The sequence below is a fragment of the Myodes glareolus genome, chromosome 9 (genome assembly GCF_982192425.1).
Source record: "Myodes glareolus chromosome 9, mMyoGla1.1, whole genome shotgun sequence".
Taxonomy (NCBI): Eukaryota; Metazoa; Chordata; class Mammalia; order Rodentia; family Cricetidae; genus Myodes; species Myodes glareolus.
This window is the reverse complement of record NC_142034.1, coordinates 16,391,404-16,411,968: the sequence shown is the minus strand read 5'-3', so window position 1 is coordinate 16,411,968 and position 20,565 is coordinate 16,391,404. Positions and strand designations below refer to the sequence as shown.

Here is a 20,565-nt window from a genome sequence, read left to right as displayed (position 1 = left end):
ATATCTGAAGGCCAGTGTTACAGTTTATGTGATACTGGGGCCTTCTACACACATATGAGGCAAGTACTCTACCACTAGCAGTCCCTTCAGAAATTTAAATTTGTGGGTAGACATTGAAAATGGCATGAAGGTTAATGAGGCTGTTTACAAAGACACATTAATATGTATGCATCTTGTTCCTAACAGCAACCATTGGCATCATGAACTGGAATAAAGGTGGCCCTGGAACTAAGCGGGGATTTGGCTTTGGGGGTTTTGCCATCAGTGCTGGAAAAAAGGAAGAAGCCAAGTTGCCACAGCAGTCCCACAGTGCCTTTGGGGCAGCCAGCTCTTCTTCTGGATTCGGGAAGTCTGCTCCACCACAGCTTCCTTCTTTCTACAAGATTGGCTCTAAACGGGCCAATTTTGATGAAGAAAATGCGTAAGTGATGATCCTTGGTGATTGAACTGATGTGAATTATTCATTTCTTCAGCAGAAATTGAAGCAAAAAAAAAATACTGTTTCCTAAGTAATGATAACTTCCAGGATTGGTGTTTTTCCCTCCCCCAACCCTGTTCCCTGCTGAATTGCTTACTTTAAGTATTTATATGCTTGCTTATATCATTATTCCATGAATGACGTTTTCTTCTTGGTTAGTGTTCTAATCACTAGTTAACACAGTGAACACATCATTTTGGTGTTTGACTCAACTGATGCTTAAAACCTACTAAAGAATTTTATGAAATTTGTGTGGGGTTTGGTGGACTTGTTTCAGCCCAGCTGAGAAGTCTCTTAATAGTATAATACACCATATTGAAAGTTTGTATTAGATGAATGTTTCAGTCTCTGTATTAGTCACTTTACTAGTCTTTGTTTTTGTTTTCAGGTATTTTGAAGATGAAGAAGAAGACTCCAGCAATGTAGATTTACCTTACATTCCTGCTGAAAACTCACCTACCCGCCAGCAGTTCCATTCAAAACCAGCAGATTCAGACAGTGATGACGATCCCTTGGAGGCATTTATGGCTGAAGTAGAGGCAAGCATCAGCTCTTCTTTTTTTTCTTAAAATACTGAGCAAATTGAAATAGTTAACAGATGTTCATTTTTTTTTTTTTTTTGGTCTTTTTGTTTTGGCTTTTGTTTTTTTTTGTTTTGTTCAGAGGTAATCAGTAAGTGACATGAATAGTAAATTACAACATTTGAACATAGTTACTCAAATAAATGTTCTGTTATAATAATCTTAGTATATTCTTAAGTGGAATACTGTTTTATGGACTCTATTGTTTATTAAATTCATACTTCATAAGGAAACTAAACCTAAAGAACTCCATATATAGGATTAGAAATTCTGTATTCTGCAGTTCTGTTCTTTCCTGTTTATCAGCATTATCAGCATTCATAACTTCTCTATAGAAACTGAAATCATGACTACCTTCTTAAAATGTCTTAGGATATCTGGCTTTTTCATTTTCTTCCTTTCTTCCCATCTCTAACATTTTACTTTCATAAAAGTAGAATAAGGGCATGAGTTCCTGTATTGGTCAGACAGTGCTGTTCTGACCATACCTGAGGAAAGCCAGATTAGGGGAGAAAGGCCTGTTTGACTCAGAGTCTCACAGGAGTCAGTTCCTTATCATGGAGAAGGCATTGTGGAGCAGAGCAGTTTATGTCTTGATGTCCAGGAAGCAAAGAGGCAGGAAAAGGCCAGAAACAAGACAATCGCAATGGTCCACTACCTAAAGTTTCCAGAGCTTCCTCTGTAATGCCATCAGCCAGTCACTAAACACAGCATAGGACCCTTTTTAGGAACATTTCATATCTAAATCATATCCTCCATGTATCCTTTTTTTATCCTTTCTTATGCCCAATTTTTATCAGCCCTGGAACCAAATAAGACTGCTGATACCTGTTCTCCTCCAGCAGCCTCAATGCATTAGCACCATGGCAGCTTATGTAATAAGACTTGTGCTCAAGGAATGTATATAGTTTTTCTTATCCTGGCTTCATTCATTTATTGCTAGCTTGTCACCTGTTAGGTATTTAGATTTCTCACTTTTAATTTAAACGAACTCATTTGTCTAAAGAATATAAACGTCTAATAGGTAGCCGAGCCAGAACTCTCCTCTACTCCTCATATTCTTTATGTCTCTGAATTCTAGCTTAGAGGCTTTTTGTTTGTTTTGAGACAGGGTCTTTTTATGTAGTCCTTGTTACCCTGGAGCTCACTGTGTAGACCATACTGGTTTTAAATCACGGTGATCCTCCTGCCTCTGCCTCCTGAATCCTGAGATTAAAGCCATGAACTACATGACTGGCCTTAACTTAAGTGTTTTTTCAAATTTAACAAACCATTGAAGACATTTACCAAACTTTTCTCAGATTATTCAGGAAATACATGTGTCTTGCAACATAGTAGGCCTTAAATAAGTATGTTAAGTAATTCACTTTAAAAATGAAAGATTTGTAGTGCTTGAAATAGTTTATACAATGCTCTTGAGATAGGAACATTTCCTAGAAAATGGTATATCTCAGAAAATCTCATTCATTCATCCTTTTTTAAAAAACATTTTTATCTGTTTATTTTATGTATTTGAATATATACTTTGTCTTTATGTACACCTGCACATCAGAAGAGGGTAAGATCACCATTATAGATGGTTGTACACCACCATGTGGTTGCTGGGAATTGAACTCAGGACCTCTTGAAAAACAGAATAGCCAGTGCTCTTAACTACTGAGCTATCTCTCCAGCCCCATTATTTCTTGATAATCCTAGTGATGAATTATAAGAAAAATCAGTTCTTGGTTTTGTTGTTTTAGGTTTAAATTTAGATTTAATTTATAGTTTTATAAACTGATATGGCTCTTTTTGAATGAATTAATCTGTAAATAGCCAAATTCTCTTGCTTGACATTTAAATAGTTGAATTTCTTTGGGGGTTAAATATTTTGAGTCATTAACATGCTCCTGGATGTCTTTGGTAAAGTATTAAGAGATTTATTTAGTTAACCAAGAACAGAGAGATCGGTTGTCAAATTTTGAAGAGTGTCATTGTCTAATATGAATTCCTAATGTCAAATGCTGACTTCTACGATATATGACTTTTCTAGGACTTGAATTTGATGAAGACTTATTTTTAGACAGTGTTCTAAAGAAAGATTTATATAGGCTTAAAGGAATATGTGGGGCTAGAGAGACGACTCAGTAGGTAAGAGCACATGCTAGTCTTCCAGAGGACCTTGGTTAAACTCCTAGCACCCACATGGCAGCTCTGAACTGTCTGTTATTCTAGTTTCAGGATCTGATATTCTTTTATATATATAAAATATTCTGTGTTCATGTATGCCTGCAGGCCAGAAGAGGGCACCAGACCTCATTACAGATGATTGTGAGCCACCATGTGGTTGCTGGAAATTGAACTCGGGACCTCTGGAAGAGCAGGCAATGCTCTTAACCGCTGAGCCATCTCTCCAGCCCCTGATATCCTTTTCTCCCCTCCATGTGTACCAGGCAAACATGGCATATACACTTACATACATGTAGGACATTTACACACATAAAATATATAAATAATAATAATAAATCTAAAAAGTAAAAAAGAACAAGCCAGGAATGGCAGTACAGGCCTTTAATCCCAGCATTCAGGCAGCAGACAGCTCTCTGAGTTTGAGGCCAGCCTGGTCTACAGAGTGAATTCTAAGACAACCCCTGGCTACACAGAGAAACTCTGTCTTGAAAAAGAAAACGAAACACTTGCCAGGCGGTGGTGATGCATGCCTTTAATCCCAGCACTCGGGAGGCAGAGGCAGGTGGATCTCTGAGTTTGAGGCCAGCCTAGTCTACAAAAGTTCCAGGACAGGCTCCAAAACTGCAGAGAAACCCTGTCTTGAAAAAAGAAAGAAAGATAAAGGAGACAATGTGTTCTGAAAGTGTAGTGATTTGCTTCGTATGTAATGGCATCATTGGTGCCATGTTCATTTTATAGCCCTAGCCTTCTTGCAACTCATTCCCTTGAAAAGTATTTAATGTTCCATTTAAAAATAATTCCTTTTTGATTGAAACATTTGATTTATAGAACAGTGTACCACAGTATGTATAGTGACTTTTTTTGGGGGGGGGGGGAAGATACAAGGGCTGGAGAGATGGCTCAACCTTTTAAGAGCACTGTCTCCTCTTCCAGAATACCACCTGGGTTTGATTCCCCATTACATAGCAGCTCAGTTTCTTCTATAACTCCAGCCCCAGGGGCTCCAATGCCACCTTCAGCCTCTGCAAGCACTCCACACACGGTACACAAGAATAATACACGCAGGTAAAACATACATACACATAAAGTTAAAATTAAAGAAAGATGGAAAGACTTATACTTTCTTTATGATGAAAGGCTTTGGGGCAAAGTAATTCTTCTAGCATTGATCTCCAAATTTGTAAAACAAAGGATTGGTTTAGACCAGTGATTTGTTATTGTCATTTTTGAAATATGTAAGAATGACTATGGAAAACATAACTAACTATACATGTTTAATTTAACTCCTAAAGATTTTAATTTAGTGGTTTTCCAATCTTATTTGTATTTATGATTAGATAAGTTTTATTATAGGGATTTTGTTTTGTTTTTGAGAGACAGTCTCTATGTAGCCCTGACTGTCCTGAAACTCACTGTATAAACCAAGTTGGCCTCAAACTTTGTCTCCCAAGTGCTGGGATTAAAGTTGTGTGACACTGCCTGGCTTTGGGGATGATTTGTTGAAAATGTTTAGAACCATCTCTAACCTCTGCCAGCCTGTATAACTGTTCTTACCTGTCCCACCTCACCCTCAGTTTGAGAAAACAAAATTGCCAGATGTTTGGAGGCAGGATCACTGTAGTCAGGTATAGTAGCATACCCTATAATTTCAGCACTTGTAGCACTAGACAGACTGAAGGAAGAGCATAATTAGGTGGGGGATAACCTAGGCTACATAGAAAGACCTTGCCTCAGAAAAACCAGGGGAAAAAAGAAGAGAAGGAGGCCAGGTGGTGGCGGTACATACCTTTAATCCCAACACTCAGGGAGGAGATGCAGGCGGATCATTGTGAGTTCTAGGCCAGCCTGGTCTGCAGAGCAAGTTCCAGGACAGCCAGACAGCACGAGCTACACAGAGAATCTCTCTCTCTCTCTCTCTCTCTCTCTCTCTCTCTCTCTCTCTCTCTCCCTCTCCCTCTCTCTCCCTCTCTCTCCCCCTCTCCCTCTCTCCCTCCCTCCCTCCCTCCCTCCCTCCCTCTCTTTCTCTCTCTCTCTCTTCTCTCACTCACACACACACATAACAAAAAAAAAAAGAAGAAGAAGAAAGAGGGAAGGGGAAAATCACTCTTCAGCTCAGAGCCATTTTTCCAAAATAAGAGCCAGAACTGAATAAATATCTCACCCATTTTTTGTCTGGTTTGTTATTTTTGTTGTTTTTCGCTTTTGTTTTTGGTGGTGGTAGTAGTGGTTATAGGGAATTTTAGCTATACCTACTTTTCTAAAAAAAAAATTACCAAATATTTATATGTATGTCTATAATATGTGTTGCAGTAAAAAATTGTGAAATCCAGGGCTGAAGAGATGGCTCAGAGGTTAAGAGCATTGCCTGCTTTTCCAAAGTTCCTGAGTTCGATTCTCAGCAACCACATGGTGGCTCACAACCATCTGTAATGGGCTCTGGTGCCCTTTTCTGGCCTGCGGGCATACACGCAGGCAGAATATTGTATACATAATAAATAAATATTAAAAATTGTGAAATCCATGTACAACAAAAAGATATTTATATATTTGTCTTTGAAAAATAGTTGTAGAAGCTTCCCGAAAGGTTACATGAAAATGCAGCCGACAACACATAGGACAGGACAGCTGTGAACATGTCTCAGTGTATAAACTGTTCATAATGAAATTTCTCTTAGAGTGTTTTAAAATGTATGATTCCATGTAGCCTTTTGTTCCATTAGGATCAGGCAGCTAGAGACATGAAGAGACTTGAAGAAAAGGACAAGGAAAGAAAAAATGTAAAGTAAGTAGTTTTCTTCACTTGCACAAAGCTTCCATAGAAACTGCTGAAGCATAGAAAAGAGTATTCTAAAGAATTCATAGAGGAAAGAATATTCAAGTACACAAGTCTATGCTTGGGATATCTCTGTATCTTGAGTATTTCTCTAGGTATAAAGATGGTACAGTCTTTGCGTTTGTAAAAACTAAAAAACGTTCTGTTTGGTAAAATAGTATTTTGTTATAAATAATTGTCCAGGCAACGGGAAATGATGGTAAAGGTAGTATAGTTACTAAAGTTTCGGTTCGTTGTCTTGAATTTCATCTCATAATAATATTGTGTCTTCAGTTTCTAGAAATTTTGATTATATAATAATGTCATATAAAAATTAGGAATAAATAAAACCTGATTTCATCTAAAGAGTGACCTTATTCTTTAGCAATTAAACCCTGAACTTGAATGGTTATTTTTCTGGAAAAAAAAAATTTCCTTTGTTGAATACACTCCTAAAACCTTTTTGCCAAACATGTTTGGAACTTTTCCCCTCTGTTCGGGCCTTTGCCAGGGTTTCTATGCCAAATGGAGTATCAGCCATTTTTTGGTGCTTGCTGTGTGTTGAGTTCTTCTAGCATCCCTATGCTTGTAGCGTTGTGTGCAGGTTGCCTTGGGAATAGCAAATGCTCTAAGTTAGGTAGAAAGTTGATTTAGAAAGATATGGCTGTGGGTCATAAGCAATAATACTTTACACAATAGACTAAGAGATGGGGGCTCGAGAGATGGCTCAGAGGTTAAGAGCATTGCCTGTTCTTCCAAAGGTCCTGAGTTCAATTCCCAGCAACCACATGGTGGCTCACAACCATCTGTAATGAGATCTGATGCCCTCTTCTGGTCTGCAGGCATACATGGAAGGAATGCTGTATACATAATAAATAAATGAATATTTTTAAAAAAATAGACTAAGAGATGCAGCAAGTGTCAGTGGTTCCATTCCCCATATGAAATACTAGTTTTAGTTCCAAAGTCATGAAAGAATTAATGTAGTTTTCCTTTTTCTCCCCATCTCCAAGGTAACTGACTTTGACTTATAGCTCGAAGCTACAGGAAGAATAGTATATACTAAGTTCAGGGGGCTTTTTCTTTTTAATATGTAATACATTACACAACTGTGTTATGTTTGTTATATGTATTACAAAGCTTAGCATCCTTTGGTACCTGTCTTCACAAAGAAAGTTTTTTGTTTTTGCTTCATACATCAGTTAGTAACCGATGTTTCTAGGGGTACCATCATCTCATTGAAAAAAAAAAAAAGGAAAGTTTAGGTCAAGGAGTTAAGGCACACATATATTTTGGGTGGATCATTTACAGTATGCTTATTGCTGCTTTGTTCTCGTTAGTGTTGAGAGTTCCTATACTGTTTGGAACTCAACACTAATCTACTGTAAGTATGGAGCTGGGTATGTGGAACATTTGCAGGGAAGTTTGTTTCTCCGCTTGTTTTTCCAGGGGTATTCGAGATGACATTGAAGAAGAAGATGACCAAGTGAGTTCCTATGCAGTATTTCTATCTTTTATTTTTAATTCCACAAAGTCTATACTGGGGACAGACCAGAGCTTGCCTTCACTGAATGACTTGCTCGTTTTTACCTGTGTGACCTGTTAGTAAGATATTCATATAGCTTTCATCCATGTTGAAGGTGGAATTTTTGATCAACTGACATAAAAAAGCAAATATGAAACTTTTATTCAGTGTTTTTTTTTTTAATCCAAATTTTTAAGTTAACAGTGATTGAACCTGTAGTGGTGGTAGTACGGGGTCCATTGCTGTCCTTTGCCTCTTTCTGGTAGTTTGTGATTCTTACATTTTAGATGGAACATCAGTAACTGTCCACTAGTATTTCCTTTTTCCATATTTAGTTGTGAAATGGTGAAATCCATATACCTGTCTAGGTTTGTGACCTCTCTAATCATTGTCAGCTTCCAAACTTGGATTGGTATAAAGCCAAAGCATGTGTCTTCCCTCTCTGGGCAAGGTAGTGAGATGTCCCTACAAACAGGAAGGCTTCTATTAAATAAGTCAAATCATTGTGCAGTAGTAATTGTCTTACTCATTTGATTCCGAGTACTGCTCTTTTAAAAGAAATCACTGCTAGTGAAAGTCTATCCTTATTTGATAGGTATTTGTTTAGACTATGCAATCTTACAGTACACTTGTGTGTACTGACAACAAAGGTGGAAATGTTTTTATTTGTACTTGGATTTGATTATGCTTTTGTGCTTTCCTGCAGGAAGCTTATTTTCGATACATGGCAGAAAACCCAACTGCTGGGGTGGTTCAGGAGGAGGAGGAAGACAATCTGGAGTATGATAGTGATGGAAATCCAATTGCACCTTCCAAAAAAATTATTGATCCTCTTCCTCCTATTGATCATTCAGAGGTATTAGATTTCTTTCTTTGTTTCAAATGGTAGTAGTTCAGGATCTTAATTTCTGCTAAGTGGTTGAATCCGAAATTCTGTGAGGCATTTATAGCCTATAAACTACCTCACTGTAATCTCAGTACTTACAAGGTGGAGGCAGGGAGGAGAGTCAAGTTTGAGGTCAACCTAAGCTTTATAGTGATTTGCAGTTTGGCTTTGGTTACTGAATGGACTCTGTTTCAAAACCAAAAGGTGTTGGGCGGTGGTGGCGCACACCTTTAATCCCAGCACTGGGATTGGGAGGCAGAGGCAGACAGATCTGTGAGTTCAAGGCCATCCTGGTCTACAGAGAGAGTTCCAGGACAGCCAAGGCTACACCAAGAAATGCTATCATTAAAAACAAACGAACAAGCAAAAATCCAAAAGGGCTTATTGTAAATAGTTTCATATTATAGAAAGAAAATGTGGGGCTGGAGATTAACTCAGTTGGTAGAGTGCTTGCCTACCATTCACAAAGCCTGCTGTTAAATCCCCAGCATTTCATAAAACCAATTGTGATGCATGCCTCTAGTCCCAGGAGTGTGATGCATGCCTCTAGACCCAGGAGTGTTGTGCATGCCTCTAGTTCCCGCAGTATGAAGGCCAGTCTTCACTACATATTAAGACACTCTCAAAAAGCAATCAAAACAAATCAAAATATGCTTGGTTACTAATTTTAATAAGTTATGTGAGCAATTTCATGGTTTTAAGGATTTTTGTTTTGGAACTGGAGAAGTGGCTCAGTGGTTAAGAGTGCTTGCTGCTTTCCCAGAGGACCAGAGTGTGGTTCATAGCACCCACCCCTGTAATCGGAGGATTCTCTCCTGCCCGCCAGTTCCCAAATAACCACTCAGAGGCTTAATATTACTTATAAATGTTTGGCTGATGTTTCAGACTTACTACTAGCTAGCTCTTTCATTTAAAATAATCCGTTTCTGTCAATCTAGTATTGCCACATGGCTGTGGCATTACCAGTCTGCTGGCATGTTGTTCCTTGGGCAGCTGGATGTTGTCTCCCAGGCTCCACCCTTCTTCTGTATCTCTACTTAGATTTCCTGCCTGGCTTTATTCTGTCTTGCCGTAGGCCAAAACAACTTTATTTATCAACCAGTGAGAACAACACATATTCGTAGCATACAGAAAGATATCCCACATCACATACGTACATCAGACACCTCATAAGCGTTTATAACTCTAGGTCTAAGGAATCTGATGTCCTCTTCTAGTTTCCTCAGCCATCCACACATATGTGACATACGCTCTCAAAGACATGTACATATAATAAAAATGAGTATTTTGCTGGCCAGTAGTGGCACACACCTTTAATCCCAGCACTCGGGAGGCAGAGGCAGGCGAATCTGAGTTTGAGGCCAGCCTGATCTACAAAGTGAGTTCCAGGACAGCTAGGGAAAACAGAAAAACCCTGCCTCAAATAACTAAAAAAAAAATATTTTTTGTTGATTTTTAATGATGTGTTATGTAATGGGGGTGGTATGTGCACATGAGTGCAGTATTCAAGGAGGGAGGCCAAAAGAGAGGGTATCTGATCTCTTTGAAGCTGGAGTTAAAAGCAGTTATGAGCTGCCCTAGGTCTATGCTGGAAACTGAGCTTGGCTCATCTTCAAGAACACCATACAGTCATTTCTCCAGCCCTAACTTCGTGCTTTAAAAAAACGGGGGGAGGGAGCGAACTCCTTCTGAAGACAAAAATTGTCTCTAGAGGAAATACTGGAAATGTTTTTAAATGCTTGAATCTGGATGAACTGTTTAATCCTAAGCATAGTTACATGTCATTTGTGGAACAATTGCTTTAAAAAACATGTTTTCTCTGCTGGGTGGTGGTGACTCACACCTTTAATCCCAGCACTCAGGAGGCAGAGGCAGGTGGATCTCTGGGTTTGAGGCCAGCCTGGTTTACAAGACAAATTCTAGGACATCCAGAGCTACCCAGAAATCCTATCTCAGAAAACTAAAAAAAAAAAGAAGCTTTCGCTGAGACCTTTAGCACAACAGAAATTCTGCTCCGTGTTTTTAAAGTCTGAGTTGTCTTCAACTCAGTAGATCAGTTGAAAGTAGGAATTTGGAAAAATTAATTCTGTGCTTTTTAGGAGTGTTTGTCAATAATAAATGAATTCACTTTCTACAAGAATGCCTTTGTTTTTAGAATATTTGTAAAAGATAATTTTATATTAAAATCAAACTTACAGGATTGACTCTTGAATTCTAGACTAACTTTGAATAATTGGACCTGCAGATTGACTATCCACCATTTGAAAAAAATTTTTACAATGAACACGAGGAGATAACCAACCTCACCCCACAGCAGTTAATAGACCTGAGGCATAAACTCAACCTTCGGGTAAGAGTCATTAAGCAAGTATTCTTACATTAATGTTGATTTGCATTCAGAATTACTGTTTATCCAGATAGTAACCCTGGGTTTATTTACTAGTGAGAATAATAATTATAGACCTGAAGTTTGTGTGTCCTCATTTGATTGTTTTATTCCTATAGATGATATATCACAAAGATTATTTCAGTTTTAACTTTTCCTTTTTAAAAAACTGTGTGATGGTAGTGGTGGGTGTGTGAATGTGTGTGTGTGGTGCCTTTACGTGCTCAGTCTTTTCACCAACCCTATATTTTGTTTTGCATATTTAGTCAACTTTTTACTGTGGTGGGTGGGCTAGCAATGAAAAGTAGAAAGCTCCCTCTTCATATATAAGAGATAGAATTAATAATGTAAACAATCCATGAAGTGTTAGAAATTACAATATATTTGCTTCAAGTTATATATAATGTATTTTTTTAAAGATTTATTTGTTTAATGTATGAGTGGCCTATCTGCATATACACCTTTATGCCAGAAGAGGACACCAGATCCCACTAGATATCGTTGTGTATCATCCTGTGGGTGCTGGGAATTGAACTTGGGACCTCTGGGAGAGCAGCCAGTGCTCTTGACCATTGAGCCATCCCTCCAGTCCCTAGTGTGCTCTTTTTAAAATATCAAATAAATGTGGAGTGTAACATGACGGGGTGGGCTTGTGGTTTCTGTCCTGCCCAGTTTTTACAGCCGGTAAGCCCCAAAGAAAGTCACACTGAGGTCTCCATAGGATTATAAATTGATTGGCCCATTAACTCAGGCTTTTATTAGCTCTTGTAGCTTATATTAACCCATTATTTTTGTCTATGTTAGCCAAATGGCTCGGTACTTTTTTCAGTAGGGCAGGTCACATCTTGCTTCTTAGATGGTTGAGACAGGACTGCAGAAAGGGAGCTTCCTGCTTCCCAGAATTTTTCTTTTCTCGTAGCCCTGCCTCTGCTTCCTGTCTGGTTGACCCGCCTATACTTCCTGCCTGGCCAATCAGCACTTATTGAAAACATGATTGACAGAATACAGACAATTCTCCCACACCAGAGGAGGCCTGGAGAGTTGGCTCAGTGCTTATTGCATAATCATGAAGACTGAAGTTTAGATATTTCCACATTACAAGTAGGCATTCCACAAGCACCTGTTAATCAAACTCAGGGATCAGAGCTTCTTCTCTGAATATACACACACACACACACACAAATCTTTTTAGGTGATTTTCTTTTAAAAACTAGAAAAATTTTATAATAATACTTTAAACTACCCACCAAAAAATTGATTTGTTCATTTATCATATGGTTTAAAATTTTTTTATATGTTAAAAGTCAAATAGAGGGAACATGTTGGTTTACTCTAGTGTGAATAACTATGGTCTGTTTCTATCTTATTAGTTGCTACATGATGTTTGAAAACTCGAGTTTTCAAAGACATAGATAACAGTATGTATGTGTGGACATGTTCCCTCCTGTTTTCCAGGAACTTACTAGCACCCCCCCTCCCAAAATAATGATCTTTAGTAATAGCCAGGTGGTGGTGGCTCCTTTTCCACATTTGAACTGGCACTCAGGAGGCAGAGGCAGGTGGATCTCTGATTTCAAGGCCTGCCTGGTCCACAGAGCAAGTTTCAGAGAGCAGATTTACAGGGGGAAGACAAATAAAAAAATCTTTAGTAATAAAAGTCCTTGTTGGAAATTCTGAGCATTATCAGAGAAGCAATGAAAAGTTACTACTACTGTGTAGGGTCACAATAATCCCCATTCTTTGCCCACTTGGAACAGGGCTTCATAGTTCTAGATCATCCCTAGGAGAAACATTAACTCAGGAAGTTGCATCTTTCTAACCAATGACTATAGATTTGGTTTTAATCTTGTAATTAATTGATTTCAAGGGTAAATCTTAATTTTTTTGTTATCTTCTTTAAAGTTTATTCAAAATAGCAAAAATAATGTTAATGACTTTTCTAGTTAGTTAAGCAGTTTCTTTCTATCAATTATAAGAAAATCAATTTTAAGATAGTGTTTGGTACTTAGTCATTTATAATCATTTGATTGAATTATGTTAGGAATTCTTGCCTTGATATTTTTTGCCTGAGGACCTGGTCATGTTTGAGGTTTTACCTTTTTGGTGTATGTTTTTACTTACACTCTTTATATTCCAGCTAAAGTGTTGAACTTTAAATGCTATTTAAGTGGAAGTATTGGTACACTGGCAGTTGTCTTTGTCTCTAGGTCTCTGGGGCTGCACCTCCTAGACCAGGAAGTAGTTTTGCTCATTTTGGGTTTGATGAACAGCTCATGCACCAGATTCGGAAGTCTGAGTACACACAACCAACTCCCATACAGTGTCAGGTATGTAAAATATCATGGGAGAAAAATGAAACAGCGATAAGAAATCTATAGTTTTATTTAAAACTCTTTTGTGTGTGTGTGTGTGTGTGTGTGTGTGTGTGTGTGTGTGTGTGTGTGTGTGTGTGTGTGTGGTTACAGTAGTAGGGATCAATCCCAAGGCTTCATACATGCAAGGCAAATCCTCTCCCCCTAAATTGTATTTAAAGTCCTGAAACTTCTAAAAATTAAAGAAAAAATAAGAATTCTTCACTAGTGTATGAAATTGGTAAGTGGCTGGAAAATGTGGTTTTTATACCTGCTAAATACTTTGAAAATATGAAGTAAGGAAAATGCTTTATTATCTAAACCTTGCCAAAAAGATTTGTGCATGGATATATTTGGTGCTTTTGATGACTAGAATTTTTTTCATTTATTACTGAGACTAATAGCTTCTGTTTCCCATTCAAATGTGGGGTTTATTTATTTCTTATTAAAAAATGAGAAATTTATATATATGAATGGTTTTTTCAAGAGGAGAACATTAAAAAAGTATTTTTTAACTTTATGCATATGGGTATTTTGCTTGCATATATGTCTCTTTACCACTTACATACAGTGCCTGTAGAAGCCAGGGAACAGAGTTGGATCTCCTGGAACTGGAATTACAGTAATGGGCCACCATGTGGTATTCGATATTGAACTTGGGCCCTCTGGAAAAGCCACTAGTGATCTTAACTACTGAGCCATCTCTCCAGCTCCATTAAAAGAAATTTAATAATTTCTTTTATAAATCAGAAACATTTTTCAATATATTGATATAAATGGGAATTTTTTTAATAAATGAAGGCTGAGTCACATGAAGGTAATAATATTTCCTTTAAATCAAGTTGACAGGAGTGTCAGGATTCAGCTAGTGTGTGTGACCTGGAATATTTTTATTCCATTAGAAACGCATGTCACCTATAGTCATTTTTTCAGGCTTATCTGTGGAATTGAAATTTTAGAGTATATATACCTTTTCTCCTCCAGGGTGTTCCTGTAGCATTAAGTGGTAGAGACATGATTGGTATTGCTAAAACAGGCAGTGGGAAAACCGCAGCCTTTATTTGGCCCATGTTGATTCATATAATGGATCAGAAGGAATTGGAACCAGGTGATGGACCGATTGCTGTGATTGTGTGCCCCACTAGGGAGCTTTGTCAACAGGTATGTGCTTTTTATAAAAGTCTCCTATCCACATTTGGAGTAGTGAGAGTCAATGAGTAGAAAGGCCTATGAACTTGTAGTTGTTACCTTGAGGTGCATGCATTGGCATACATGTGGGGCCACCTAAGAGAGGCCTGAGGTTGACTTTGGGTGCCTTCCTAGATTTGTCTTCGCATTTGTGGGGCTGTTACTGCTAGTGTGGCTATAGCATTCTGTCTCCATCTCCCAGATGCTTCTGGGGTTATTGCCAAGGCACCATGATCACCCAGCTTTTGTGTGGGTTCTAGAAGTCTAAATGTCAGTCCTCTCACTTGCATTGCAAGTGCTTAACCCACTGACCTGTCTCCCTGACTGCCCCCCACTTCTGTTTTAAATGTGATAAAATTATATACAAAATTGACCATCTTCAACCATTTTAAGTATGTAGTTCAGTGACTACCATTAAGTATATTCACATTATTATGCGCCCAGAAAAGTCTTGATATTAAAAAAAAGTGTTAGATATTATCTATAACAGGAATGACATAACAATGGTGGTTGGTTTTTGGTTTTTTTTTTTTTTACCCTTGAAGTGGTGTGGGTTTTGTGGGAATTATTTTTATTATACGCTCACAATGTTTTCTCTATAGTGAATTAATTTTCTTGTTAGAATGATAGGATCAAGAAGAGAATGAATGATTCAGAGCAAGATGGTAGCCTTATTTTATGATTAAACTAGGTGTGGTGGCACATGCCTTTAGTCCCAGCAGTCAGCAGACTTGGGCCGGAGGATCGCTGAGTCTGAGTCCAGCCTGGTGTACATAATAGCAAGCTCCAGGACATATAGAACTGCTAGATTGGCTCTGCCTCAAAAAACAAAGATGAAACAAACAAACCAAAGAATGGTGATTTGTAAATCATATTCTAGGTTTTGGAATCTCTCCCTCTCATATTTGCTTTTGAGGGTTTTTTCTTTTGTTTTGTTTTTAGTTGTTACTGTTGTTTTGGTTGTTGTTGTTGGTGGTGTGGGTGTGTGTTCAATAATAGGAATTAAGCACAGAGTGCTTGGCAAGTGTTGAACTATATACCCAACCTCTTCTGTTTGTATTGTTCTAGTTTTTGTGTTTTTGAGTTAGTGTCTCATTAAATTACCCAGTTGAATTTGAACTTGCTATCTTTTTCCTTAACCTCCCAGATACCTAGAATTCGAAGCCTGTGTGCCATTAGGCACAGCTAGGTTTTGATTTTCTGTAATGGCACACACTATGTTGTTCAAAACTCTCTTTTGAATAATTATAAAACTATTTGTTAAGCTTCTTGTTTGTTAAAATATTATTAATGACTTTTTAGATCCACGCAGAATGTAAGCGGTTTGGGAAGGCTTATAATCTTCGATCAGTGGCAGTGTATGGAGGAGGGAGCATGTGGGAGCAGGCCAAGGCGCTTCAGGAAGGAGCAGAGATTGTTGTTTGTACCCCAGTAAGTGTGTCTGTGTTTAAATGGGTTCTCAATCCCTCTTGACTTAGAAAACACCATTGCTTTCGAGGAAACTTCTATCCAAAATTTTAGTAGAACTAGGTTGGGAATGCTCTGGAGAATTGCTGCCTTTCATTTTGGTTTAATTGTGATTGGTTGACTAAACCACAATCTAGTTATAACATGTGTGGCCCATGCATTAGCAGCTACAAGTTCCTTTCTATTTCAGAAGATTTTCTTAGGCTCTCCTAAAAGTTGGATCTGTGGTTGCCAAGAACATGAAGAATCATAAAGATACTTAGAAGGTTTAGAGCTGCCCAGAGGATATAGGTTAAACATTAAAACTCATCCATAAGTGTTTAAATCTTTTTAGTATATATTACAAAAATGGTTCTGGCCTAATTGTTCATAGAGTTTAAACCATAATTAATGTAAAGGGTGAGCTTGAGTTTTTAGAAAACTATTCTTTTATAAAGAATAACTGAGTATAGTGGCATATGCCTTTAGTCCCAGCACTTTAAAGGCAGAACCAGGCATACCTTTGTGAGCTCCAGGCCACTCATGAACACCCTGTCTAAAAAAAAGTATTCTTCTGAGTTTGTTGCATAAAGACTCTCAGATCTGTATCTGTTTCTATCCAAGACTAAAGAAATAATGCTTTTTCCAGGAGTGTAGCTGTAAATGTCTTTGCAAATTTTTAGTTATACTTACTATTCATTTGTGACTCTCACAGGGTAGACTGATTGATCATGTGAAGAAGAAGGCTACTAATCTTCAAAGAGTCTCTTACCTTGTGTTTGATGAAGCTGACCGGATGTTTGACATGGGATTTGGTATGCCTTTGAGTATCAGTTTCTTGTGTCCCCATCTTCAAGTTAGTTTTTTCTGTGTCTTCCTAGATTTTACCAGTAGTTTTCATCATGAAAGATGTTAAAAATACTTCTGGATTTCAAAAGAAGGGATAGACCAAGCCGGGAGCCATTTATTTGTAGGAGTTTTTTGAAGAGAAGTGGTTGTCTTGACTGTTGAGAAAATGTGCAAGTGCTTATAGCAGAGAGACTGTTTTCTGTTCTTCATTTTCACTCACAGCCCTTGAAGGTTAACATCCAATATTAGGTCATCCGAGGTCCTTTCCTGGACTCTTTGGCTCAACCTGGATATACAGATTTCTACATAACCACTATCCACCCAGTTCCGCTACTCTGAAGTTTCTTTTGAAATTTCATACTGAGTGCTGTCTAGGAGTTTCAGGGCTTTTTTAATCCTTGAAAGTTCTCGTGAGTTTCCTAAAGTGACTTTCACACCTCTCTTAACTGCATTACAGTATTGTTCTGATTACTGTTCTGTTTCTTTCAGAGTACCAGGTTCGTTCCATAGCAAGTCATGTCCGTCCTGACAGACAGAGTATGTATGAAGCAGCTTTGTAATAAAACTATATTTATATTCAAAATGAACACCTATTTTATAAATACAGTTATGGAAGCGAAAATTTCTGTGTACGTACTGATGCTAACTGTATTTGAGCTTAAAAAAAATTTTAGAGATTATTAGCTATAACTCCTGTATTTTTTGTTTTGCTTTCCACTGTACTGAACCTAAGTCTTCTACATGCTAGACAAGCACTCTGCCTCTCTGTGCTATATATGTATCTCCAGCCCCCAAGCCTTTTTAATTTTTTTTTTCACCTTTTTTGGTTGAGTCTTACTAAGCTGACTAGGCTCTCCTTGAACACTGTAGCTTATGCAGGCCATAAACTTGGCAATGCTCCTGCCTCATCCTCCAAATAGCTGGGATTACAGGTCCCTGCCACCAGGTCCAGCAAACTGCTTACTTTTTATAGATGCTAAAACTGAAATTCAGTAATTTGCTGCAGTTTAACTGCTGATTTGAAATAAGAGCCTTTTTCTGAACCATTACAACAACTCATTTCTTGATTGAAAATGAAAAACGAAAGAAAGCCATTTTTATTTAGTGAATCGGTTACATTTCAGAAGCTTAATCAATGAATTCTGTAAGAAATACTTTTTTTTAATTTTGTTTTAACAGTATTTGCTTTATCTTTTAGCTCTCTTATTCAGTGCAACTTTTCGGAAAAAGATTGAAAAATTGGCCAGAGACATCTTGATTGACCCTATTCGAGTAGTGCAGGGAGACATTGGAGAGGTAATCCTATACAAGGCAGGGTGGGTTCTGGGATTTCTCTTAGGGACATAGAGTTAAATTCTTAAGTAATGGTTTTGTTGTTGTTTGGTTTGGTTGGGTTTTGGTTTTGAGACAAGGTTTCTTTCTGTATCCCTGGATGTCCTAGAACTAGCCCTATAGATCAGCACTCTGCCTCCTGAGTGCTGGAATGAAAGGCAGGTGCCACCACACCTGGGTCCTACAGTAACGCTTTAATTAAAATGTTATGTATGGTACAGCATGGTTTAGATTTGTTTTAAGATACGCAAGTTGAGGGGAGTGTCACAGTGTCACAGTGTCAATATATGGAAGCTGAATGATGGATGTATGGGAATTATATTTGTTTCATCTTTTTTGTTTGGTTTTTCAAGACAAGGTTTTTCTGTATAACTTCCCTGGCTGTCCTGGAACTTACTTTGTAGACCAGGCTGTCCTGGAACTCAGAGATCCACCTGCCTCTGCATTCCAAGTGCTGGTATTAAAGGCGTATACTACCACACATGTCTGTTTTCACAACTTTTTTAAGTTTTAAAAACGCAGTAAGTTATACTGTGGACATTTAAGTGATTGTTAAAGCAGTCTGCATAGGGTGGTATGGGGTGATTTTGGGCTCTGGTAAGAATAAGTTTGATTTGTGCTTACCTACAAACTGGAATTTGGAATTCAGTTAAGGTTATTTAGACAATTTTCTGGGAGCCTGTAGATGGCTCAGCTAGTACTCTTGTGTAAATTCAGTACTCTAAGTCTGAATTCAGTTCCCAGGACCCACATCAGCAAAGGTGAGAACTAATTCCTCTAAATTGTTCTCTGTACCATAACACAGGGAGGAAAGATGCACATAATTATAAATATTTATGGGATGTACTGACATTTCAATACATGTGTATAAGGTATAATTAGCATATCCTACACCCCAAATGTTTCTTTGTGTTGGAAACTGGGATCTTCTCTACTGAAATAATGTACTCATTAGTTAACCATGTTGATTCTTTTTCCTAATTATTGTTAAAAAAATTATAATTAAAATTTAAAAATTATAATTAAAACTGTTTTCTTAATTCTGAGCATCTTAATTTGTCAAGTTATTATTTCTTAATATGCTTATGTAAATTGTGCTTATGACAGACAGTGAGTGGGCAGGGCCTTGAAAAGTTTACTACCCTGGGAATAATAAGGATAAGCATATAAAAATCATTACAGATTATTGGGGCATACAAATTAGATGTGAACATATGGGGGCAGGGGAGTTGGTGAGCAAGGTGTTTTGAGAAAATTTTAAGCTGTGTTTGACATAGGGAGGGCCCAAAGGTACCAGGTTTTGTCAGGACTCTAATATGGGTTGTCCTTTTGTATATGTGTTGCTTTTATTGGTTGATGAATAAAGTTGTTTTGGCCAGGGTGTAGCAGGCCTGAAATCCGAACAGAGATAATAGAGAGAGAGTAGGTATAGTCAAGCAGCTGCCAGTCAGCCAGCAGCCAAGGAAACAAGACATATAGAAAACAGGGCAATGCCAGACCACATGGCAATATGTAGACTAATATCAATGGGTTAATTTAAAATGTAAGAGCTAGCTAGAGATACACCTGAGTCGTTGACTAAACAGTGTTGTAATTAATATAGTTTTTGTGATATTATTTGGGTCTGGGTGTCCAGGAAACAAAAGTGCAATCTCTGTTTACATAGTGGCACCCAACATGGAGTGTCAAATAATCTCCATCCCACTGGTCCCCCTGGTCAGGGTTTTCTCCACCTGCCTGTTCCCACAGCCACTTATGAAATAACCACTCTGAGGCTTAATATTAATTACATACTCTTTGACCTTTTAGCTCAGGCTTCTTATTAACTAACTCTTATGTCTTAAATTAACCCATTTCTGTTATTTTATATTTTACCCCGAGGCTTGTGGAAGTCCCCTGTGGCACCAGTGTCACAGTTCTTATTTTATCTCCTCTCAGGCAAATGAAGACGTGACACAGATTGTGGAGATACTGCATTCTGGGCCCAGTAAATGGAACTGGCTTACCCGGCGTCTGGTGGAGTTTACTTCTTCAGGGAGCGTTCTTCTGTTTGTTACTAAAAAAGCTAATGCTGAGGAACTAGCCAATAACCTTAAGCAGGAAGGTCATAATCTTGGTCTGCTCCATGGAGACATGGATCAGAGTGAAAGAAACAAGGTCATTTCAGATTTTAAGAAAAAGGACATCCCCGTCCTGGTGGCCACTGATGTTGCAGGTAAGAAACAGGATGAATTTCACCATAACCTTAGACTTTATTATATAGGTGTTAAACTACCCTGTTAAAGACGTATGGCATCTGGTCAGGCTGATGAAACACTCCCACTGTATTCCATATAGAACAACAGCTCTGTGATTTCTTTCATTTAGTGTTCTTTTTCTTCAAAGTGCCCTTGCAGCTAGCAAGTGCCTGGGGGAGAACATTTATGTCCTTATGTTTGCTTCACTGTGTATCTTACATTAGTTAATCTTAAATTTTGGCTTTACTCTGCTGAATAAGTAGCAGCTACCCTTGAAAACAAATATTTTAGCTGGGCGGCAATGGTGGTGCACGCCTTTAATCCC

The 20,565-nt window shown here is 38.0% G+C and overlaps 1 protein-coding gene across 1 annotated transcript in view; it reads left to right on the top strand.

Moving 5' to 3' along the window:
- Ddx42 (DEAD-box helicase 42) overlaps positions 1–20,565 on the top strand; it is a 40,445-nt gene that overhangs the window by 11,985 nt on the left and 7,895 nt on the right. The window contains exons 2-14 of the mRNA XM_087909860.1: positions 187–421; positions 867–1,017; positions 5,949–6,010; positions 7,490–7,526; positions 8,272–8,421; positions 10,697–10,801; positions 13,045–13,164; positions 14,173–14,349; positions 15,679–15,807; positions 16,538–16,637; positions 17,161–17,208; positions 17,870–17,967; positions 19,942–20,218. Of these exons, the coding sequence (XP_087765986.1) occupies positions 201–421; positions 867–1,017; positions 5,949–6,010; positions 7,490–7,526; positions 8,272–8,421; positions 10,697–10,801; positions 13,045–13,164; positions 14,173–14,349; positions 15,679–15,807; positions 16,538–16,637; positions 17,161–17,208; positions 17,870–17,967; positions 19,942–20,218 (1,675 nt within the window). The 5' untranslated portion in view covers positions 187–200. The remainder of the gene's footprint in view (positions 1–186; positions 422–866; positions 1,018–5,948; positions 6,011–7,489; positions 7,527–8,271; positions 8,422–10,696; positions 10,802–13,044; positions 13,165–14,172; positions 14,350–15,678; positions 15,808–16,537; positions 16,638–17,160; positions 17,209–17,869; positions 17,968–19,941; positions 20,219–20,565) is intronic.